We start from the raw sequence: 18,139 nt of genomic DNA, 5'->3' as shown, positions 1-18,139 counted from the left end.
TTGTTAACCTGCACGTGCAGTTTCTTGTTTCTCTAGCTTAGTATTGTACCTTTCTCATCCATCATTAAAAAACTGTGAATAAACACAAAAAGCTGGAGTAACTCCATGGGTCAGACAGCATCTCTGGAGAAAAGGAATAGGTGATGTTTTGGGTCCGACCTTCTGAGTTACTTCAGCTTTTTGTGTCTATCTTCAGTTTAAACCAGCATCTGCAGTTCCTTCCTACACATTGGAAAACTGTGTATGGTTTCAGATGTGAAGTGCAATGAGTAGCTATTGACAAATTGCCCATTAGTGCTTCTAACCAAGAATGTATCTCCAACCAAAAATACTTAAAAGAATAACCAGTCCTGGTTGAATCAAAGCTGTCTACCCTTGATAGCAGCCGTGAACTTGCTGCAAATACATTGAAATCTAATCTCCTATACATGTGGCATTGCTCATGCATAAAAAGTTAAAGTATTACATGTAGCACAACTGGATAGCTAAAAGTATGGGGGGGGGGTCGACAGTGTGGAGGCAGGAATTGGGCTAAAGCTGTTAAAATTCTGATGGGATAAAGATGAGAAATTAGCAATTTAGATTCAAATTATCGTGAAACTGGATTTGAGTTGATGAGGTTCCAAGGGCTACTTCCACTAATCTTCTCTATTTCTTGCCTGTGGCAGCTGCCGTGGTTCAATCTTAGAAACCTTCACAGAAAAAATAATAAATCACAGTGACGTGCCCGTAGGCCAACCAGATGCAGGAAATTCTCATGAAATGCTGGCTAGATGTCTGAACTTGCATGATGGAATAAACGGGCTGCACAGGCATTTTTCATTTTACAAAAACATTTCTTGAAGTGCAAAGAAAATCAAAACGCTGTCCATGGGGTTTGCCTGCAGCAGTGGAATCTGATATCTTGCAGAACTAACCCACTCCAGGATCCACTCCTGCAACATATAACACTGACGAAGACTGACGATTAAATTGAGATGTTTAGAATGTGCAGCTTGTGGTGGTCGAATTTCCTTATCTTTGTATGTGCAAGGAATGTGTAATTCTGGCCATGCAGCATGGAATCTGCAAGTATAAGAATAAAAACATCTCCATTCCCATCTCCAGCTCACATTCTCAAGCTCTCCAATTGTCCAGCAAAATTCACTGAGAGGATTGTTAAGATGAAAACAAGGCTGTGAGTGTGGGAAACAAGCAGTTGTCTTATTTTTCCCTCGTAAGTGGTTACTGCTGGTTATCTGTGTCAATGTTTAGCTGTACTTCAGATCATGAATTAAATGCACTGTTCCGCATTAACAGGTTACATTTCAATGGGGTTCCTGTTTTTCATCACGATCAACATACTGTCAACTTCCCGAAAAAGAAGATTCGTTTTCAGTGTGGAAACATCTCGCAACAAATTTGTTGATGGATTTTTCAGTCTGAAGTTAGAAAAAAATATCAGTTGTTTTGTCTTGATAGTTTTTTTTGGGTGAGGATGTCTAGCACGAGTCACATTGCAATATTTGTAAGTTTTTCTGCAGTCTATTCAACGTGGCAGGGCGTGCTGGGAATCTGCATTCTTAACATGTGCCAGAGTATTGACTAACAAAGCAGGTCAAAGTCTGCACCACAATCGCCAACTGGAGTTTGATCTTGTCAGAGATGTTGCCACTGAGAACTTTCATCTGCTGGGCATGCATCCAGATTGGGCGAACTCTCTCCTACTATCAACTTTGACCCTTTGTTCCTTTGATTTAAATATCACTCAATAATAAGGCAGCAGATTTTCGCTCTCCTTTTTGATGGGTGAAACATTAATATTTCATAGACAGTTTTCCACAGATGAATGAGAAATACAATAAAATGTGGTTGCTGGGGGGTCTAAGTGCAAAGTCTTTACATGAAGAAAGTTGTTAAAATGACCTTCAGGAGAGAAGATAATATAGATGCTGGAATCTGGATTAAAATAACACCTTTTGTGAGAGATACTTGAAGATGGATCATGAGTTAGATATAGCTAATAGATATAGAATCAAGGGATATGGGGAGAAAGCAGGAACGGTGCTGATTTAGGATGATCAGCCATGATCATATTGAATGGTGGTGCTGGCTCAAAGTGCCGAATTGCCTACTCCTGCACCTATTTTCTATGTTTCTATCAGACAGCATCTATGGGAGGGCAAACCTTTCTCTATTGAGATATTCAATAAATGAGCCTTCATGGCAATGTTCACTCAACCAATTTTGCCCAGTCAATAAGCAGATTAAAGATTTGCCCACCTTGATTATAGTATTAGCCATATATGCTCTTCTAATTTGCTGACATATCTAGTACAATATTGTAACCATTGTTCGGGTGATGAGGAAGGGAGTAAGTGTAAACTTGTCCTATTATGTTTTCTGTATTTTTCTATTTCTTAGATTGACCCATAGAGAATTGACAATAACCTGCTGTCAGTTTTTTTCTCTCTTACCTGCTATAGCTTGGAGGCTGGGAATAGCGATGGTGCTGTAGGTATTAATGTTGTTGCTGCACCATGTGTGCACCTGGGTTTCACCTTCACCCTCGAGCCCCGTGACACCATCCACAAAATAGGAGCCCCACCGTGCGGACACCACTGGCCACATCTTGTGTCTCGGGCCCTGCCAACAAGGTAACAGTTGAAAGGATGAATGAGTGACAAGTTCATAAAGCGTAACTCTGAACATTTTGACTTTTCCTCTTCACCAAAATAATTTGTCGAAAATATTATTTTAAAGAAAAAAAGCCAGGCAGTATCTTTGGAGATCATGAATGGGCAACATTTAGGTTTTGGGACCCTTTTTCCCATGTTGTGTTAATCAGTAAACTGAATGCATGGAAATTAAAAAAAAATGTTTGGAACAACAGATAGCTAAGATATGAATATACTCGCTTTGAAGTTATTTCCAGTTAACTAAATAAAAGAACAAAGCATTTGTAGCCCTGGAAGTAAAAAGGTCTTGGAATTTAGTATATGTGTTGGTGTTGTTGGTTTTGGAACATTGGCAGGAGATTTGATGAATGTTCCCTTTTTGGTTTCAAAGCGCTGAAGCTTTGTTTTGCTTTAGCGAAGCAGGCCGACTCACTGGGAAGGTCATCAACCTGGAACATTGGGGCAGACCTTCTGCCCAGTCCTGCCTGGATCTGCCAGCAGCCAAACCATCACAGCTGCGGGAATCCATAGGAGTAGCATGAACTTCTAAACATTCCCCATCCTGAGAGCTAGGAAAGCTGCCTGCTGAATCTGTGCCAGAGTAAATCTGGAGCAAATACAACAGTGCTATTCATTTCACTGGGAAGAATCAGCTGGTGCTGAAAAAACAAATAGAACTTTTTATATTATTTAATTCATTGTTTAAATATGTCCTGAGTGTAAGTGTGTTGTTTTCAGAGTATGAATCCTTAAAATAAAATGAAAGATTCTGACTTTTTTTTATGATACACTCAGATTTATGCAGCGCAAAGTCAAGCTTTAGAGTCCACTACGTTCATGAAGACATTCCCTCAGGCTGTCAATCAACAATCATTTCATTTCACATGCTGCTCTCAAGAATTTTTAATAGCAGACTGATAAATCCCCAGTACATTCTTCCCGTTTCTTCAATTCAGTCCTCCACAGTTGGGATATTATGTCAATGGGATAAAAATAAGCTCAAACTCAATTCTCCAAAGACATACACAGGGCTGCCAACATTGGGTGAGAGTTGGGAGTGAGAATTTGCGAGAGACCAAGCCCGAGGGAGCGTAGTGACCGGGGAGAGGGTGTGAGAGGAGGGTGTCCCCCCTCCCATTGGTACGGAACGTTTGCATTTTCCAGCTTGAAATTGTGCAATATGGTGCATACTGTAGCGAGTATTTTAACTTACACATGAATGCAATATATATGCTATGAATTGGATTAGCTGTGAATAAGGTTACTAAATTATTCATAATTACATTCCACAGTAGAGCCCAGGCTCTGATCAACACGTGCAGCACATGAATGATCCTAGTATATTCATGTAAGGAAATCAGATTTGAATCAAACACTTGGCCCATGTTGACCAACCTGGGTCTCACTGCACACCTGGTACTACTCCTGACCCTGACTTCAGTTGCATACCATCTCTCATTCCTGACCCTGAGTCCAGCCTTACACCTGGCCCCCTATTCTACCCTGATCATAGCTGCTTATCTGCTTACGTTCCCAATGCTGAACACTCCCATTGTCCCAGCTTTGACTGCACACCTAGTACTATTCCAGACCTTGACTCTGGATGCACGCTTGGCCTTGCTCCTAGCCCCTCTGCACTAACAATATATCTGTCCCACACGTAAAGTCCCATATCTGACCCCCTGGACTTAACCTATTATGTTCAAGTCCACAGGTGCTTATCTAATGCGGTAATCTTTTATGGGGCACTTCACAGACCAAATTATGTATAACAAAATTTGCTACACCCATTGGCTTCCTTGTTATCTAACATGCTAGTTACTTTGTCAAATAACTCATCAATTGGTTGAACACAATTTATCATCCATAAAATTATACTCACTCAGCTGTATAAATATTCTGTTACCATTTCTTTCATTTTCCTAACAAACTGTCCTGAAGTCATTTTCACCCCCAATATTTTCAGTATTTTGCTGTCTTCCTCTCAGTTGAGACTTTTCCGAAATGTAAAGTCCAATAACTATATATTTAAGCAATAGTATTATATTTAATGTGATCTTGAGTGTACATAATATTTTCTGTGGTATTCATAACACAACAATGATAAAACGATCTTTGATTGCACCTATAAACATGCATATATTATTATATTACAGTTAATAAGTACCAAGAGCAAATTTTTGTTCCAATGCTCCCCTTTCCCAATTACATTTACATTGAAGTGATTGAAATCCAAGTGAAGTTTAAATGGCATCAGAACAATAAAACATCTGGAATGGATGATGTTGATTACGTGGTTGGTTAGAGTCAGTATCAGCACAATTACTATATTAAACTTTGAATCTTCAGATGTCCTGGTTCAAGCTAAAACTAAAGACAAATAATAACCTCCTCACACACTCCCCTGCAGGTATATCTGTCACTCCTTTAAAATATGCCCCTTCTTTGACCAAGTTCTTATTCTTAAACATCGCATCTGAATCAGTTTCCATCTGATTACACTCCTTGAGGATGTTCATCTACGTGTTGAATTAATAAAACAATGAGATTGGGGACAGTTCTATTCACCCTGTCAAAGGAATTTGGGGGGGGGGGGGGGGGGGGGGAGGGGTTTAGAAATAGTTAGTGAGGTAAACAAACATAATAGTTGAGTGGCAAATGACAATAGTGCTACGTTCCCAATATTTAACTGAAGGAAATAATGGGTTATCGGGGTTGTATGTTGTGACAGACAGCCTGACACCTTGCATGTCATTTTAATATTACACTTATCCCATCCCCCTGGATATTCCAGATTAATAAATTAAGGTTTTGTCAACTAATTACAAATCAGGCTAATTACAAATCAATAACATTATTCAACTCCGAAACATGAAGCGCTGAGCATTGGGATCCAGACATCACGGACAACTGACCTCAGTTCCCCGCTCACATCTGGCAGTGTTCCCCGTCTGAAACATGGGCCGCAGAGCGTTTTTGAAAGTGGGGGGGGGGGGCTGTTCGATCACTATTCACTGGCCTTGGGGGTACCCGGTGAGTGAGTGGAGCAACCGAGTGAGGAGAGGATGTGGAAGGGGGTTGTCCCCCCTCCCAGGGTAGCGACTTTTTGAAATTTGATGTATTAAAATGTATTTTTAAGAGGTAATTTTTTAAGGGGTAACTTTTAAGGGGTAACTTTTTCCACACAAAGGGTGGTGGGTATATGGAACAAGCTGCCAGAGGAGGTAGTTGAGGCAGGGATTATCCCAACATTTAAGAAACAGTTAAACTACATGGATAAGACAGGTTTGGAGGTATGGGCCAAAAGCAGGTAGCGTAGCTGGGACATGTTGGCGGGTGTGGGCAAGTCGCGCCGAAGGGCCTGTTTTCACACTGTATCACTATGACTACATTATACCTCCACCATGCATGAATGCTTCAAAATTAAGTGATCGAGTTTTATTGCCATAAATTCAAGCATAGAAACATAGAATATAGATGTAGGAATAGGCCATTCGGCCCTTCGAGCCAGCACTGCCATTCAATATGATCATGGCCGTTCATCTAAAGTCAGTACCTCTTTCCTGTTTTTTTTCCCCATATCCCTTGATTTCATTAGCCCCAAGAACTAAATGTAACTCTCTCTTGAAAACATCCAGTGAATTGGCCTGCACTGCCTTCTGTGGCGGAGAGTTCCACAGATTCATAACTCTTTGCGTGAAGAAAGTTTGTCCTCATCTCAGTCCTAACTGGCCTACCCATTATTCTTAAACTGCGACCCCTGGTTCTGAACTCTCCCAACAACGGGACCATTTTTCTTGCAGTTACAGTAAGTGACAATTTAGCAGACAAGCAGGATGCTTTATCCAACCACTCCCCTTTGAAGTCCACTATCTTCCACCGTTTCTACCCAATGCTTGGTACTTAATTCCAGCAGCCACTTGTTGTCTTCTAGGATGCACTGAGCCGCAGCCGGATCCATGCCGGTCATCTGGTCGAATTTGTATTTACGACTTGTAATTACAACTTGTACATCATGGCCAAAGTAAATTATTTGGATTACGTGGTTACTGATATTGGATTGGATTTTGCAGTCACAGTGACATTTAAGCTATCAGCACTCAAACTCATTCGTCTGCAAACCTGACAGCAAATTCTAACAACTGAATAGATATATATAAACAAAGAAAATAAGGGGTGGCATGGTAGCGCAACAGTCAGCGCTCCTTTCTCACAACTTCAGTGACCAAGGTTTTTACCTGACTTCCAATGCTGTCTATGTTGAGTTTGCATGTTCTTCCTGTAGCCCATTAGCATGTCTCCCTGTCACCCTGTAACCCAAGGTGCTCAAATCTTGCACCCACCCCGTATCAAAGGTGAGCAGTTGGGGAATTTGAACTAACTACTGTAAACAGACCCTTTGGCCCCATTTGCTCATGGCCCCCCCCCCCCCCCCATTTGGGCGGCGGCGCGACTACGTCAGGCGGCCTCTGCAGCCCGTCCCGCGTTTTTAAAGGTCTAGTTTTTATTGAAATTTTTTTGGGAGGGTGTGTGTGTGTGGGGGGTGGGAGATAACTATGAGATCTCTCCCTGCACGGTGTGCAATGAGGGCCTCCAGAGATGACCGGGGATCAGGTGGAAACCTGTTCTGAGTCCGGAGCGGGTAGTCATGGCTGCTGCTGCTGCTGCGGCCCGACATGATACAGTGTGGTGGACGGCGGCAACAGACCCTTTGGGCCCAATTTGCTCGGGGTTGAAGAGCTCACTCTGGCCACATGTCGGCTTGCTACATTAGTCCCACCCGGCCTGCATTTGGTCCATATTCCTCCAAACCTGTCCTATTCATGTAACTTTCTAACTGTTTCTTAAACATTGGGGTTGTCCCAGCCTCAACTACCACCTCTAGCAGCTAGTTCCATACACCCACCAGCCTTTGTGTGAAAAAGTTACCCCTCAGATTCCGATTAAATCTTTTCCACTTCACCTCAAAGCCATGTCGTCTGGTCCTCGATTCACCTACTCTGGGCAAAAGATATCCGATCTAAACCTCTCATGATTTTATACACCTTGTAAAATCACCCCTCATCCTCCTGCGCTCCAGGGAATAGAGTCCCAGCTTACTCAACCTCTCCCAATAGCTCAGACCCTCTAGTCCTGGCAACATCATATAACTATATAACCATATAACAATTACAGCACGGAAACAGGCCATCTCGGCCCTACAAGTCCGTGCCGAACAACTTTTTTCCCTTAGTCCCACCTGCCTGCACTCATACCATAACCCTCCATTCCCTTCTCATCCATATGCTTATCCAACTTATTTTTAAATGATACCAACGAACCTGCCTCCACAACTTCCACTGGAAGCTCATTCCACACCGCTACCACTCTCTGAGTAAAGAAGTTCCCCCTCATGTTACCCCTAAACTTCTGTCCCTTAATTCTGAAGTCATTCCTCTTGTTTGAATCTTCCCTATTCTCAAAGGGAAAAGCTGATCCACATCAACTCTGTCTATCCCTCTCATCATTTTAAAGACCTCTATCAAGTCCCCTCTTAGCCTTCTGCGCTCCAGAGAATAAAGACCTAACTTATTCAACCTTTCTCTGTAACTTAGTTGTTGAAACCCAGGCAACATTCTAGTAAATCTCCTCTGTACTCTCTCTATTTTGTTGACATCCTTCCTATAATTGGGCGACCAAAATTGTACACCATACTCCAGATTTGGTCTCACACAATGCCTTGTACAATTTTAACATTACATCCCAGCTTCTATACTCAATGCTCTGATTTATAAAGGCTAGCATACCAAAAGCTTTCTTTACCACCCTATCTATATGAGATTCCACCTCATCCTTGCAAATCTTTTCTGTGCAACAGTTAACAGTTATCTTTCCAGCTTGACAATATCTTTCCTATAACATGGTGCTCAGAATTGAACACAATACTCTAAATGCGGTCTCAACAATGACTTATACAACTGCAACATGACCTCACAACTTCTATACTCAATATTATGACTGATGAAGGCCAATGTACCAAAAGCCTTTTTGACCACCTCATCTACCTGTGACTCTACCTTCAAGGAACCATGCACCTGCACTCCCCAGAGCCCTACCGTTCACTGTGTAGGTCCTGCCAATGTTAGATTTCCCAAAATGCAATGCCCAACATTTCTCTGTATTAAAGCTCATCAACCATTCCTCAGCCCACCTGGCCAATCGATCAAGATCCTGCTGCAATTTTTCACAACCATCTTCCTATTCAAGTTCCTGCAAAACCACCCACTTTTGTATCATCAGCAAACTTGTCATCCAAATCATTGATGTAGATGACAAACTGTGTTCAACCGCCCTGACGTCGGAGTTTCGATCATCCCGTCGAGAGGGCCTGTACTTCCGGCCGTCCGTAGCGGCGACTACGGAGGGTTCATGGCCCCGACCATGGATAAACAAAGAAGAACCGACTGAACGTTATTGTCTTCCACCACAGTGAAGAATGTTGATTCCATTCTGGTGGATGTACAAGTTATATTCTATTGTGTATTGTGGTCTTTTGGATTGTATGGCTGCATGGTAAATCAAATTCCACTGCATCTTAATTGGTGCATGTGGCAATAAATGTGAACTTGAACTTGAACTTGAAACAGTAATAGGCCCAGCACCAAACCCTGAGGCACACCACTAGTCACAGGTCTCCAGTCCAAGAAGCAACCTTCCACTATCACCTTCTGCTTCCTTTCATGAAGCCAATTTTCTATCCATTCAGCTATCTCTCCTAGGATCCCATACAATCTAACCTTTCAGAGCAGCCTGCTATGTGGAACCTTGTCGAATACCTTACTGAAATCCATGTATAAACCATCTACAATTTTGCCCTCATCGACTTTTTTGGTCACGTCTTCAAAAAACTCAATCAGATTTGTGAGACACGACCGCTCACGTACAAACCCACGCTGACTATCCCTAATGAGCCTTTGTCCATCTAAATGCCTGTATATCCTATCCCTCAGAACACCCTCTAGTAACTTTCCAACTACAGATGTTAAGCTCACTGGCCTATAGTTCCCAGCATTTTTCTTGCAGCCCTTCTTGAATAGAGGCTCAACATTAGCCACCCTCCAGTCTTCTGGCATCTCTCCTGTATTTAAAGACGACTCGTAAATTTCAACCAGGGCTCGCCCAATTTCCTCTCTAATTTCTGACAATGTCCTTAGATATACCTGATATATCCTCGTCAAAACTCGATTATCTGAACAGTCTCCTACAATAGAAACAGAAAATAGGTGCAGGAGTAGGCCATTCGGCCCTTCGAGCCTGCACCGCCATTCAATATGATCATGGCTGATCATCCAACTCAGTATCCTGTACCTGCCTTCTCTCCATACCCCCTGACCCCTTTAGCCACAAGGCCCACATCTAACTCCCTCTTAAATATAGCCAATGAACTGGCCTCAACTACCTTCTGCGGCAGAGAATTCCACAGATTCACCACTCTCTGTATTAAAAGTGTTTTTCTCATCTCGGTCCTAAAAGACTTCCCCCTTATCCTTAAACTATGACCCTTTGTTCTGGACTTCCCCAACATCGGGAACAATCTTCCTGCATCTAGCCTGTCCAACCCCTTAAACATTTTGTAAGTTTCTATAAGATCCCCCCTCAATCTTCTAAATTCTAGCGTAATTCTAAATTCTAGCTTAAACCATAAAAAAAAAACATTTCCAGTGGACGTGCCAGTGATACTCTGCTTGTTGATAGGTTGCATCTGTTTAGTGAATGACAAAAATGTCAAATTTTAGTATTCTATTCTCGCTGTTAAAAAAAACTGAAAATGCTTAGATCCTGTTGAATAACATGCAACAGGGTTTTGTAACAACTCACCAAGTCCAGATCACTGTTGAAAAAAACCCTCTGATCCTGAAAAAAAGTAATTTTACGTGTGTGGAATGTCATTCCTTCAGAAAAGCATTTGCAAATGCTACTAACTTAAAATAATGTAGTATTTAAAGATTCTTAATATTTCAGTTTCCACATTATATTTCCACCTCCTATGTATGCTCCAATTTTTATTTTACTTCCTGTATTATCTCCAAAAAGTTCATGAAGTTAGCGTTTTTCACTACCTGATTTGCCATCCATGAGAATTTTCAGTTTGATTGACTGATCAACAACTTTGATGACATCACTGTTTCTAGCTATCACATTTCAGCATGGTGGCATTGCTTAATTTTTTTTTGACGTGCATTTAGTTTAGTGTCATTTTAGTTTAGTTTGGAGATACAGCATGGAAACAGCCCCTTCAGCGCACCGTCTATCGATCGTCCGTTTATATTAATTCAATGTTTCCCACTTTCTTAGCCATCCTCCACGCACACAAAGCATTTTACAGAAGCCAATTAATCTACAAACCTGCATGTCTTTTGGGATGTGGAAGAAAACTGAAGTAGCCGGAGGAAGCTCAAGCAGTAACAGGGAGAATATGCAAACTCCACACAGACAGCATCTGAGGTCAATATTGAAACCAGGTATCTGGCACTGTAAGGCAGCAGGTCTACTAGCTGTGCCATTGTGCTATCCAGACATGCAGAGAAGACTGGATGGCAGAATATCTCAGAAGGACGTCTCTGAACTCAAAGTACATCAGGGTCTTATATTCTTTAAGCACAGGATAATAGCATTTCTTCAAGGTTATTGAGAGTTGCAGTCCTTTGCTGCGGACTAGAGAATACATATTGTGATTTTCAGATGTAAACTACAACTCCCCTTGCTTCTGACCAAACCAGTTGTGTTCAAGTTGCTTTGAATACTCACTTCATATTTTCCTTTTTTTCTCCAGTGGCTCGGAGTCCTGTCTGTCCATTGTAACTTGTTGGCTAGCTTCAACTTCCAGCTCTTCCAGCACGAGGACTGTTTCACAGTTGTTGTAACTGTGGGCTGGAAATATATCTGAGCGCATACTGTCACCAAAGTAAACAACCTGTGGATTGAATACCAGATATCACTTTGGCCTCTCATAAGATTAAGATCAGAGATGAATATTAATGACTTTTATGATGTAAAATGTAAAGAGAAGACAGAAAAACTAGAAGGCTTATTTTCAATATAATAATTCAATGCATACAATTACACCATCCATTAGAAACTATTTTCAATGGGTTTCCAATAAGATAATTTATATGGTCTTTCAATTATCATTCGGAGAAAACGGCATGCGGTCAGAGGGAGAACTCTGTACAGACAGCACCTGTACTCAGGATCGGATCTGGGTCTTTGGTGGTGTAAGTCTACACCTCTACTGCTGTGCCACTGTGCCAACCCATAATTTATAACCTATGGATAAAAGGACCTCAACATTCTGCCTCTGCCAGATCTTCACTCCTCTTTTACATAAATCACCCACAGATATCAGTGTGAAAGTTGCACAGTAGGTTTCAGGACCCGTGCAAGTATAGTAAAAATACGCAAGCAGTTGTCAGACAGATAGATTTATCTACCAGAAGGTCAATAATAGAGGAAGAAGAAAGATTATTCTAAATCTTCTGATGATCTTGAATGCTTGGGCTCCTATTTATTTGGATGTTTTCCAGAATGCTGCTTCTTGGAGATTTTGGAAAAGTTGTAATCAGCTAAAAAAAGAGTCTTTAGAGTCTTTAAGTTAAAACTGATTTTTTTCCTACTAGTGTGAGCTTAACACTCTCTATGAACAAAAGAAAGGTTTGTTGTGACCGGTTATTTAAAAAAATGAGAAACAGACTTTCTTCCTGTTATACAACATTGGAAGGTTCCACAATGATTTAGGGAGTTTATTCACTGAACTAGCTGAAACTATACAGGCCCCAACTTTCCAGATGTAACAGTCTGCATTGATTGATCTCAACATGTCTGGGGAAATACCAGAATCAGCTTCAGCTCTCCTAGATTTAATGAGGAGATATTTATTGAGATTCCAATTCCTGTTCATTAGCTAATTGTTGCTGCTCTTAAGTATACATGTGGGGTCAAGGAAAGAGTGTTCACGTCGCGGCCCTGTTTTCACCAATCTTTCCTCCACCACGCATAAGAAGCACAAGGCAGACACCATTGTGCAGATGCCGAGAAGTGTGTTCAGCCCTGGCTGAACAATTTCTAATCTTGTGATGTGGACTCGATAAGAAGAAGTGTACATGTATGGACAAAATCATATGCTTGAAGGGTAATCTTACAGAAGAAGGAGTCACTGAATTGAATAGGTTTAAGGTTGGAATTCTCGAGGTGGGGCCTTGAACAATGAAAGCAAAGTTGGCAATGGAGGGGCATAGTAGAGAACATAGACACCCTTCCAGAGTTATGTGGGGGAAAAGATTGGTATGGTGACGGATATGATACCAATACAACAATTTAAGATGACACAACCAGAAACATCCCGATCAGCTGAGTCTCGGTCTTTACGCAGAAAAGCATGCTTTGAATTGGTCCATTCAAGTTGTGTTTCCTCAATTTTGATTGCCCTTGACTCTATTCTACAGGAAACTATTCAATCAAGCCTGGCTATCACCAGATCAGTTAGGTAGTTGAAAACTGATATGTCAACTGAGAAACAAGGGCCTTGGAGAGAACAATATTTTTGGTTATATCCACAAGTTTGAGTGGAAATTCGGCCACAGCGCCTTATCCCACACTAGGGAAGAAGAAACGATATTCCTGACTGACTTCAAGGAAGGAGATGTACTGATTGAAGCAATTATCATGCATCTCCCGTCTAGTTTCCCAAGGGTAATCTAATGACAGGGTCCCTCTCAACCACCTCCTCCCAGTGAGCTGAAATACTGCTCCCTAAATTGCAATGTGGATTCTGTTCATCGAGTGGCACCATTGATGTGATCTACTCTGTGCACTCACTCCAAGTGAAATAACGGGTCAGCATCAATCACTATATGAGGCTTCTTTTCACCTTGTAAATGCATTTGACTAGGTAAATTGAGAGGGAATGAGTAGCCAATTTAATTAACCTCTTCCATCTTTAGTTTACTACATGACATGCAAGCTGTAATGTTAATCAATGACTCTTCAACAGATATATTCCCAGTTCAGCCTGGTGTCAAGCAAGGCTGTGTCATCACTCTATATAATTACTTCACCACATAGTTTCACCTCCAAAACATCTACAGGACAAATGAGAAACTGTTCACTTTACACCATCTCCACACTAGAATCTAACTTACTCAACTTTAGCTGTTGAGTTGCAGTTTGTAGGTAGTGCTTAATTACATGCATGTTTGGAAGGCGCACCTCATGCCACTGAAGCATTTGAGACATTGGGTTTTACATCTGCAAAAGAAACATTCTCAACCAGTCTGCCCCTTTCTGTACACTGACTCCCAAAAATGTTTAACATCTCAAATATGCTGCTGCAAGTTTCAGTTAACATTGTGATATACAAATGGGTATGTAATGTCATTTAAAATAAGTTTATGTTCAGTAATATAAATCTAAAAGATCATGGTCTGTATTATTCAGCTCTGATGGGCAGAAAACAATCTTTAATGATTTTTACTGAACTACTTTTATTTTTGATTTGTGCTTTTTAAATATGAACCAGCTGCTTCTCTACATTCGCTGAGCATCGAACCTGAGCACAATAAAGATGGAAGAACAGAAATCGTTAGTGAATGAGATTTCCCCAGGAAAACAACAACCAAATGGATAAAGACGACTGAAATGACACGTCACCAGATAGAGGGCCAGAGCAACTTGCTGATCTTGTGAAACTATGCGGCAGAGCGTTCCAACTGCAGAGGCTAAGGATTTCCGACTGGCTATATCCTTTCCATTCCTGACATCTGGAAATTCAATTAATGGGAGATTATGTGGCTGCAGTTACACCCTGATCTCATTAAGAAGTCAGCATCTGCAATTCTGCGCGTAGCTTGAGAGTTGTGCCTATCACCCCTCCTATTTTTCAGTAGTACGTTTATTATACCATTCTCCAGTGTGTACTTAATTTGATTCCGGCAAAGCTTCCAATAGTTGGGATGACATGTTTTAATGTTTTCTCGACCTAAAAGATGCCTATTCAGATGGTGACCAGGTGGGATGTAGCTGAATGGTTGTAGAAAAGTGGTGTCAGTGTCGGATTGTGCTGCATCTGTGCTTTTGATGGATTTACGTATGTTAGCTGCGGACTATCATGAAGTCAGAGGCTGAAAAGACACATGAGATATAACGACGCAATTGCTCATTTGGATGTCAGGAACTGTGGACAGTGGAATACAGCGATATACAGAACTTGCATAAATTGAACTTGGAAATGTTTTAGCCCCATAAAATTAAATTTGAGATGGATATCTCCAGGTGAAATTATCAGAATGAAATTTGAAAAAGTTGAATCACACGGGTTAATGAAAAGTGTAATTATGCTAGGTGTTATCGTGTTTAAAGTGAATAGGTGAAGTGGTCAGATAACTTGAGGTCTTATTCAGAGTAGTGCGAGTGAAGAAGGATAAGTGATGACCGTGTCAATTAAGGACACATGGCATATATTAGCTTGTCCGGTTAAGCTAACTTAAGTATGATGGAGTAGTTACCAATACCTTTCATCAGAGTAGTTAGGGTCAAGAGAGGTCAGTTCATATGTATGGTATTGACAGAGACTGCTGCCATGTGGGTGCATTAGGGGCATAGAGTCATACAGTATGGAAACAGGCCCTTCTGCCCAACATGCCCACACCGGCCAACAATGTCCCAGCTACACTAGTCCTACTTGCCTGTGCTTGGTCTATATCCCTCCAAACCTGTCCTATCAATGTACCTGTCTAACTGTTTCTTAAACGATGGGATAGTCCTAGCATCAACTGCCTCCTCTGGCAGCTTGTTGCATACACCCACCACCCTTTGTGTGAAGACGATACCTCTCGGATCCTTATTAAATCTTTCCCGTTTCAAGTTGAACCTATGTCCTCTGGCCCTTGATTCCCCTCCTCTGGGCAAAAGACACAGTGCATCTACCTGATCTATTCCTCTCATGGTTTTGTGCACCTCTATAAGATCACACTTCATCCTCCTGCGCTCCATGGAACAGAGACCCAGCCTATTCAACCACTCCCTATAGCTCACACCCTCTAGTACTGGCAACATCCTCGTAAATCTTTTCTGAACCCTTTCAAGCTTGACAATATCTTTCCTATAACATGGTTTCCAGAACTGAACATAATATTCGAAATGCGGTTTCACCAACGTCTTATAGAAACAAAGAAAATAGTTGCAGGAGTAGGCCATTCGGCCCTTCGAGCCTGCACCGCCATTCAATATGATCATGGCTGATCATCCAACTCAGTATCCCATACCTGCCTTCTCTCCATACCCCCTGATCCCTTTATCCACAAGGGCCACATCTAACTCCCTCTTAAATATAGCCAAATGAACTGGCCTCAACTACCTTCTGTGGCAGAGAATTCCACAGATTCACCACTTTCTGTGTAAAAAATGATTTTCTCATCCTAGTCCTAAAAGATTTCCCCCTTATCCTTAAACTGTGACCCCTTGTTCTGGACTTCCCCAACATCGGGAACAACTTTCCTGCATCTAGCCTGTCCAACCCCTTAAGAATTTTGTAAGTTTCTATAAGATCCCCCCTCAATCTTCTAAATTCTAACGAGTACAAGTCGAGTCTATCCAGTCTTTCTTCATATGAAAGTCCTGTCATCCCAGGAATCAGTCTGGTGAACCTTCTCTGTACTCCCTCTATGGCAAGAATGTCTTTCCTCAGATTAGGAGACCAAAACTGTACGCAATACACCAGGTGTGGTCTCACCAAGACCCTGTACAACTGCAGTAGAACCTCCCTGCTCCTATACTCAAATCCTTTTGCTATGAATTCCAACATACCATTCACTTTCTTCACTGCCTGCTGCACCTGCATGCCTACTTTCAATGACTGGTGTACCATGACACCCAGGTCTTGTTGCATCTCACCATTCAGATAATAGTCTACTTTCATGTTTTTGCCACTCACATTTATCCACATTATACATTTGCCGTGCATTTGCCCACTCACCCAACCTATCCAAGTCACCTTGCAGCCTCCTAGCATCCTCCTCACAGCTAACACTGCCCCCCCAGCTTCGTGTCATCCGCAAATTTGGAGATGTTGCATTTAATTCCCTCGTCCAAATCATTAATATATATTGTAAATAGCTGGGGTCCCAGCACTGAGCCTTGCGGTACCCCACTAGTCACTGCCTGCCATTGTGAAAAGGACCCGTTTACTCCTACTCTTTGCTTCCTGTCTGCCAGCCAGTTCTCTATCCACATCAATGCTGAACCCCCAATACCGTGTGCTTTAAATTTGTATACTAATCTCGATATAACTTTATTGGGTAACTTTATCCTAATAAAGTTACCCAATCCTCTGGCTTCCAGCTCATCTTTGCTACGTTGTACTTCTTCTCTTTTATTTTTATACTCCCTGACTTCCCTGTCAGCCACGGTCACCCCTTACTCCCCTTGGAATCTTTCTTCCTCTTTGGAATTAACCAATCCTGCACCTTCTGTATTATTCCCAGAAGTACCTGATATTGTTGTTCCACTGTCATCCCTGCTAGGTTATCTTTCCAGTCAACTTTGGCCAGCTCCTCCCTCATGGCTCCAAAGTCCCCTTTCCTTAACTGTAATATCGACACCTCCAATTTACCCTTCCCCTCTCAAATTGTAGATTAAGCATGCAAAACAGATCCAGTTGTATATAATGAGGTAGATAAAAGTATTTTAAAGAAATTGACTGAAATCTTCATTGGATTATATTAAAGACAGATAGTGGAAATGAGATACAGATAAAGATTGAATATGAGTGGTAGAAAAGGTGATTTCACCCAGATTAATTGTATGTGTGACAGCTCCAACAATAAACTTTAGTTTGTCGGTATACTACGTACTGCTGCAATGAATCTCAAGGCCAAGTTATTTCAGGAAAAAAAAGGGTAAATAAAACACAACTAATTCTTATTCAAGTAGTCTCCTCCCATTCACAAATAACATCGATATTTATTATCCAATTAGCCTCATCTCTTCCAAATATAATAGATGAAATCTCCTTCACCAACACTGCACCAACATTACTGAGTCTACTTTAGCCTGCCAATTACCAAAACAGCATTGGACCAGTTATTCAAATGACACCAGAGAACATCGTTTCAAACAGTTGGGAGACATCTCTTAATCTTCAGAGACTCTCCACCATCTACGAACCACTGAAGTGGATAGGTTGCTATTAAATCTTCATGACTCCCTGGACGAATGCAGCTACCGAGCTTAGCACAGAGTTTTTCGCCCTGATTGGTGTTTTTGCCATTGGACAACATCCTCCACTACACTCAGCGCAGATACTCCATGGCAGTGTGGGTAAGCACAACTCCAATGCCATCAATAAATTCGCCGACAACACTGTTGTGGTTGGATGAATCATGGATGGTGTTGGGTCAGCACACAGGAGAGGGATAGTACACCTGGTTGAGAGGTGTTACAAAAACAAC

The 18,139-nt window shown here is 41.6% G+C and overlaps 1 protein-coding gene across 1 annotated transcript in view; it reads right to left on the bottom strand.

Moving 5' to 3' along the window:
• Positions 1-18,139, bottom strand: part of nt5dc1 (5'-nucleotidase domain containing 1) — a 439,504-nt gene that overhangs the window by 21,150 nt on the left and 400,215 nt on the right. The window contains 3 exon segments of the mRNA XM_055635784.1: positions 2,457-2,625; positions 11,445-11,462; positions 11,464-11,610. Of these exon segments, the coding sequence (XP_055491759.1) occupies positions 2,457-2,625; positions 11,445-11,462; positions 11,464-11,610 (334 nt within the window).

This window comes from Leucoraja erinacea, chromosome 5 (genome assembly GCF_028641065.1).
Source record: "Leucoraja erinacea ecotype New England chromosome 5, Leri_hhj_1, whole genome shotgun sequence".
NCBI classification, from domain to species: domain Eukaryota; kingdom Metazoa; phylum Chordata; class Chondrichthyes; order Rajiformes; family Rajidae; genus Leucoraja; species Leucoraja erinaceus.
Note: the sequence above shows the minus strand (reverse complement) of the source record. Positions and strands in the feature narration are given on the sequence as shown.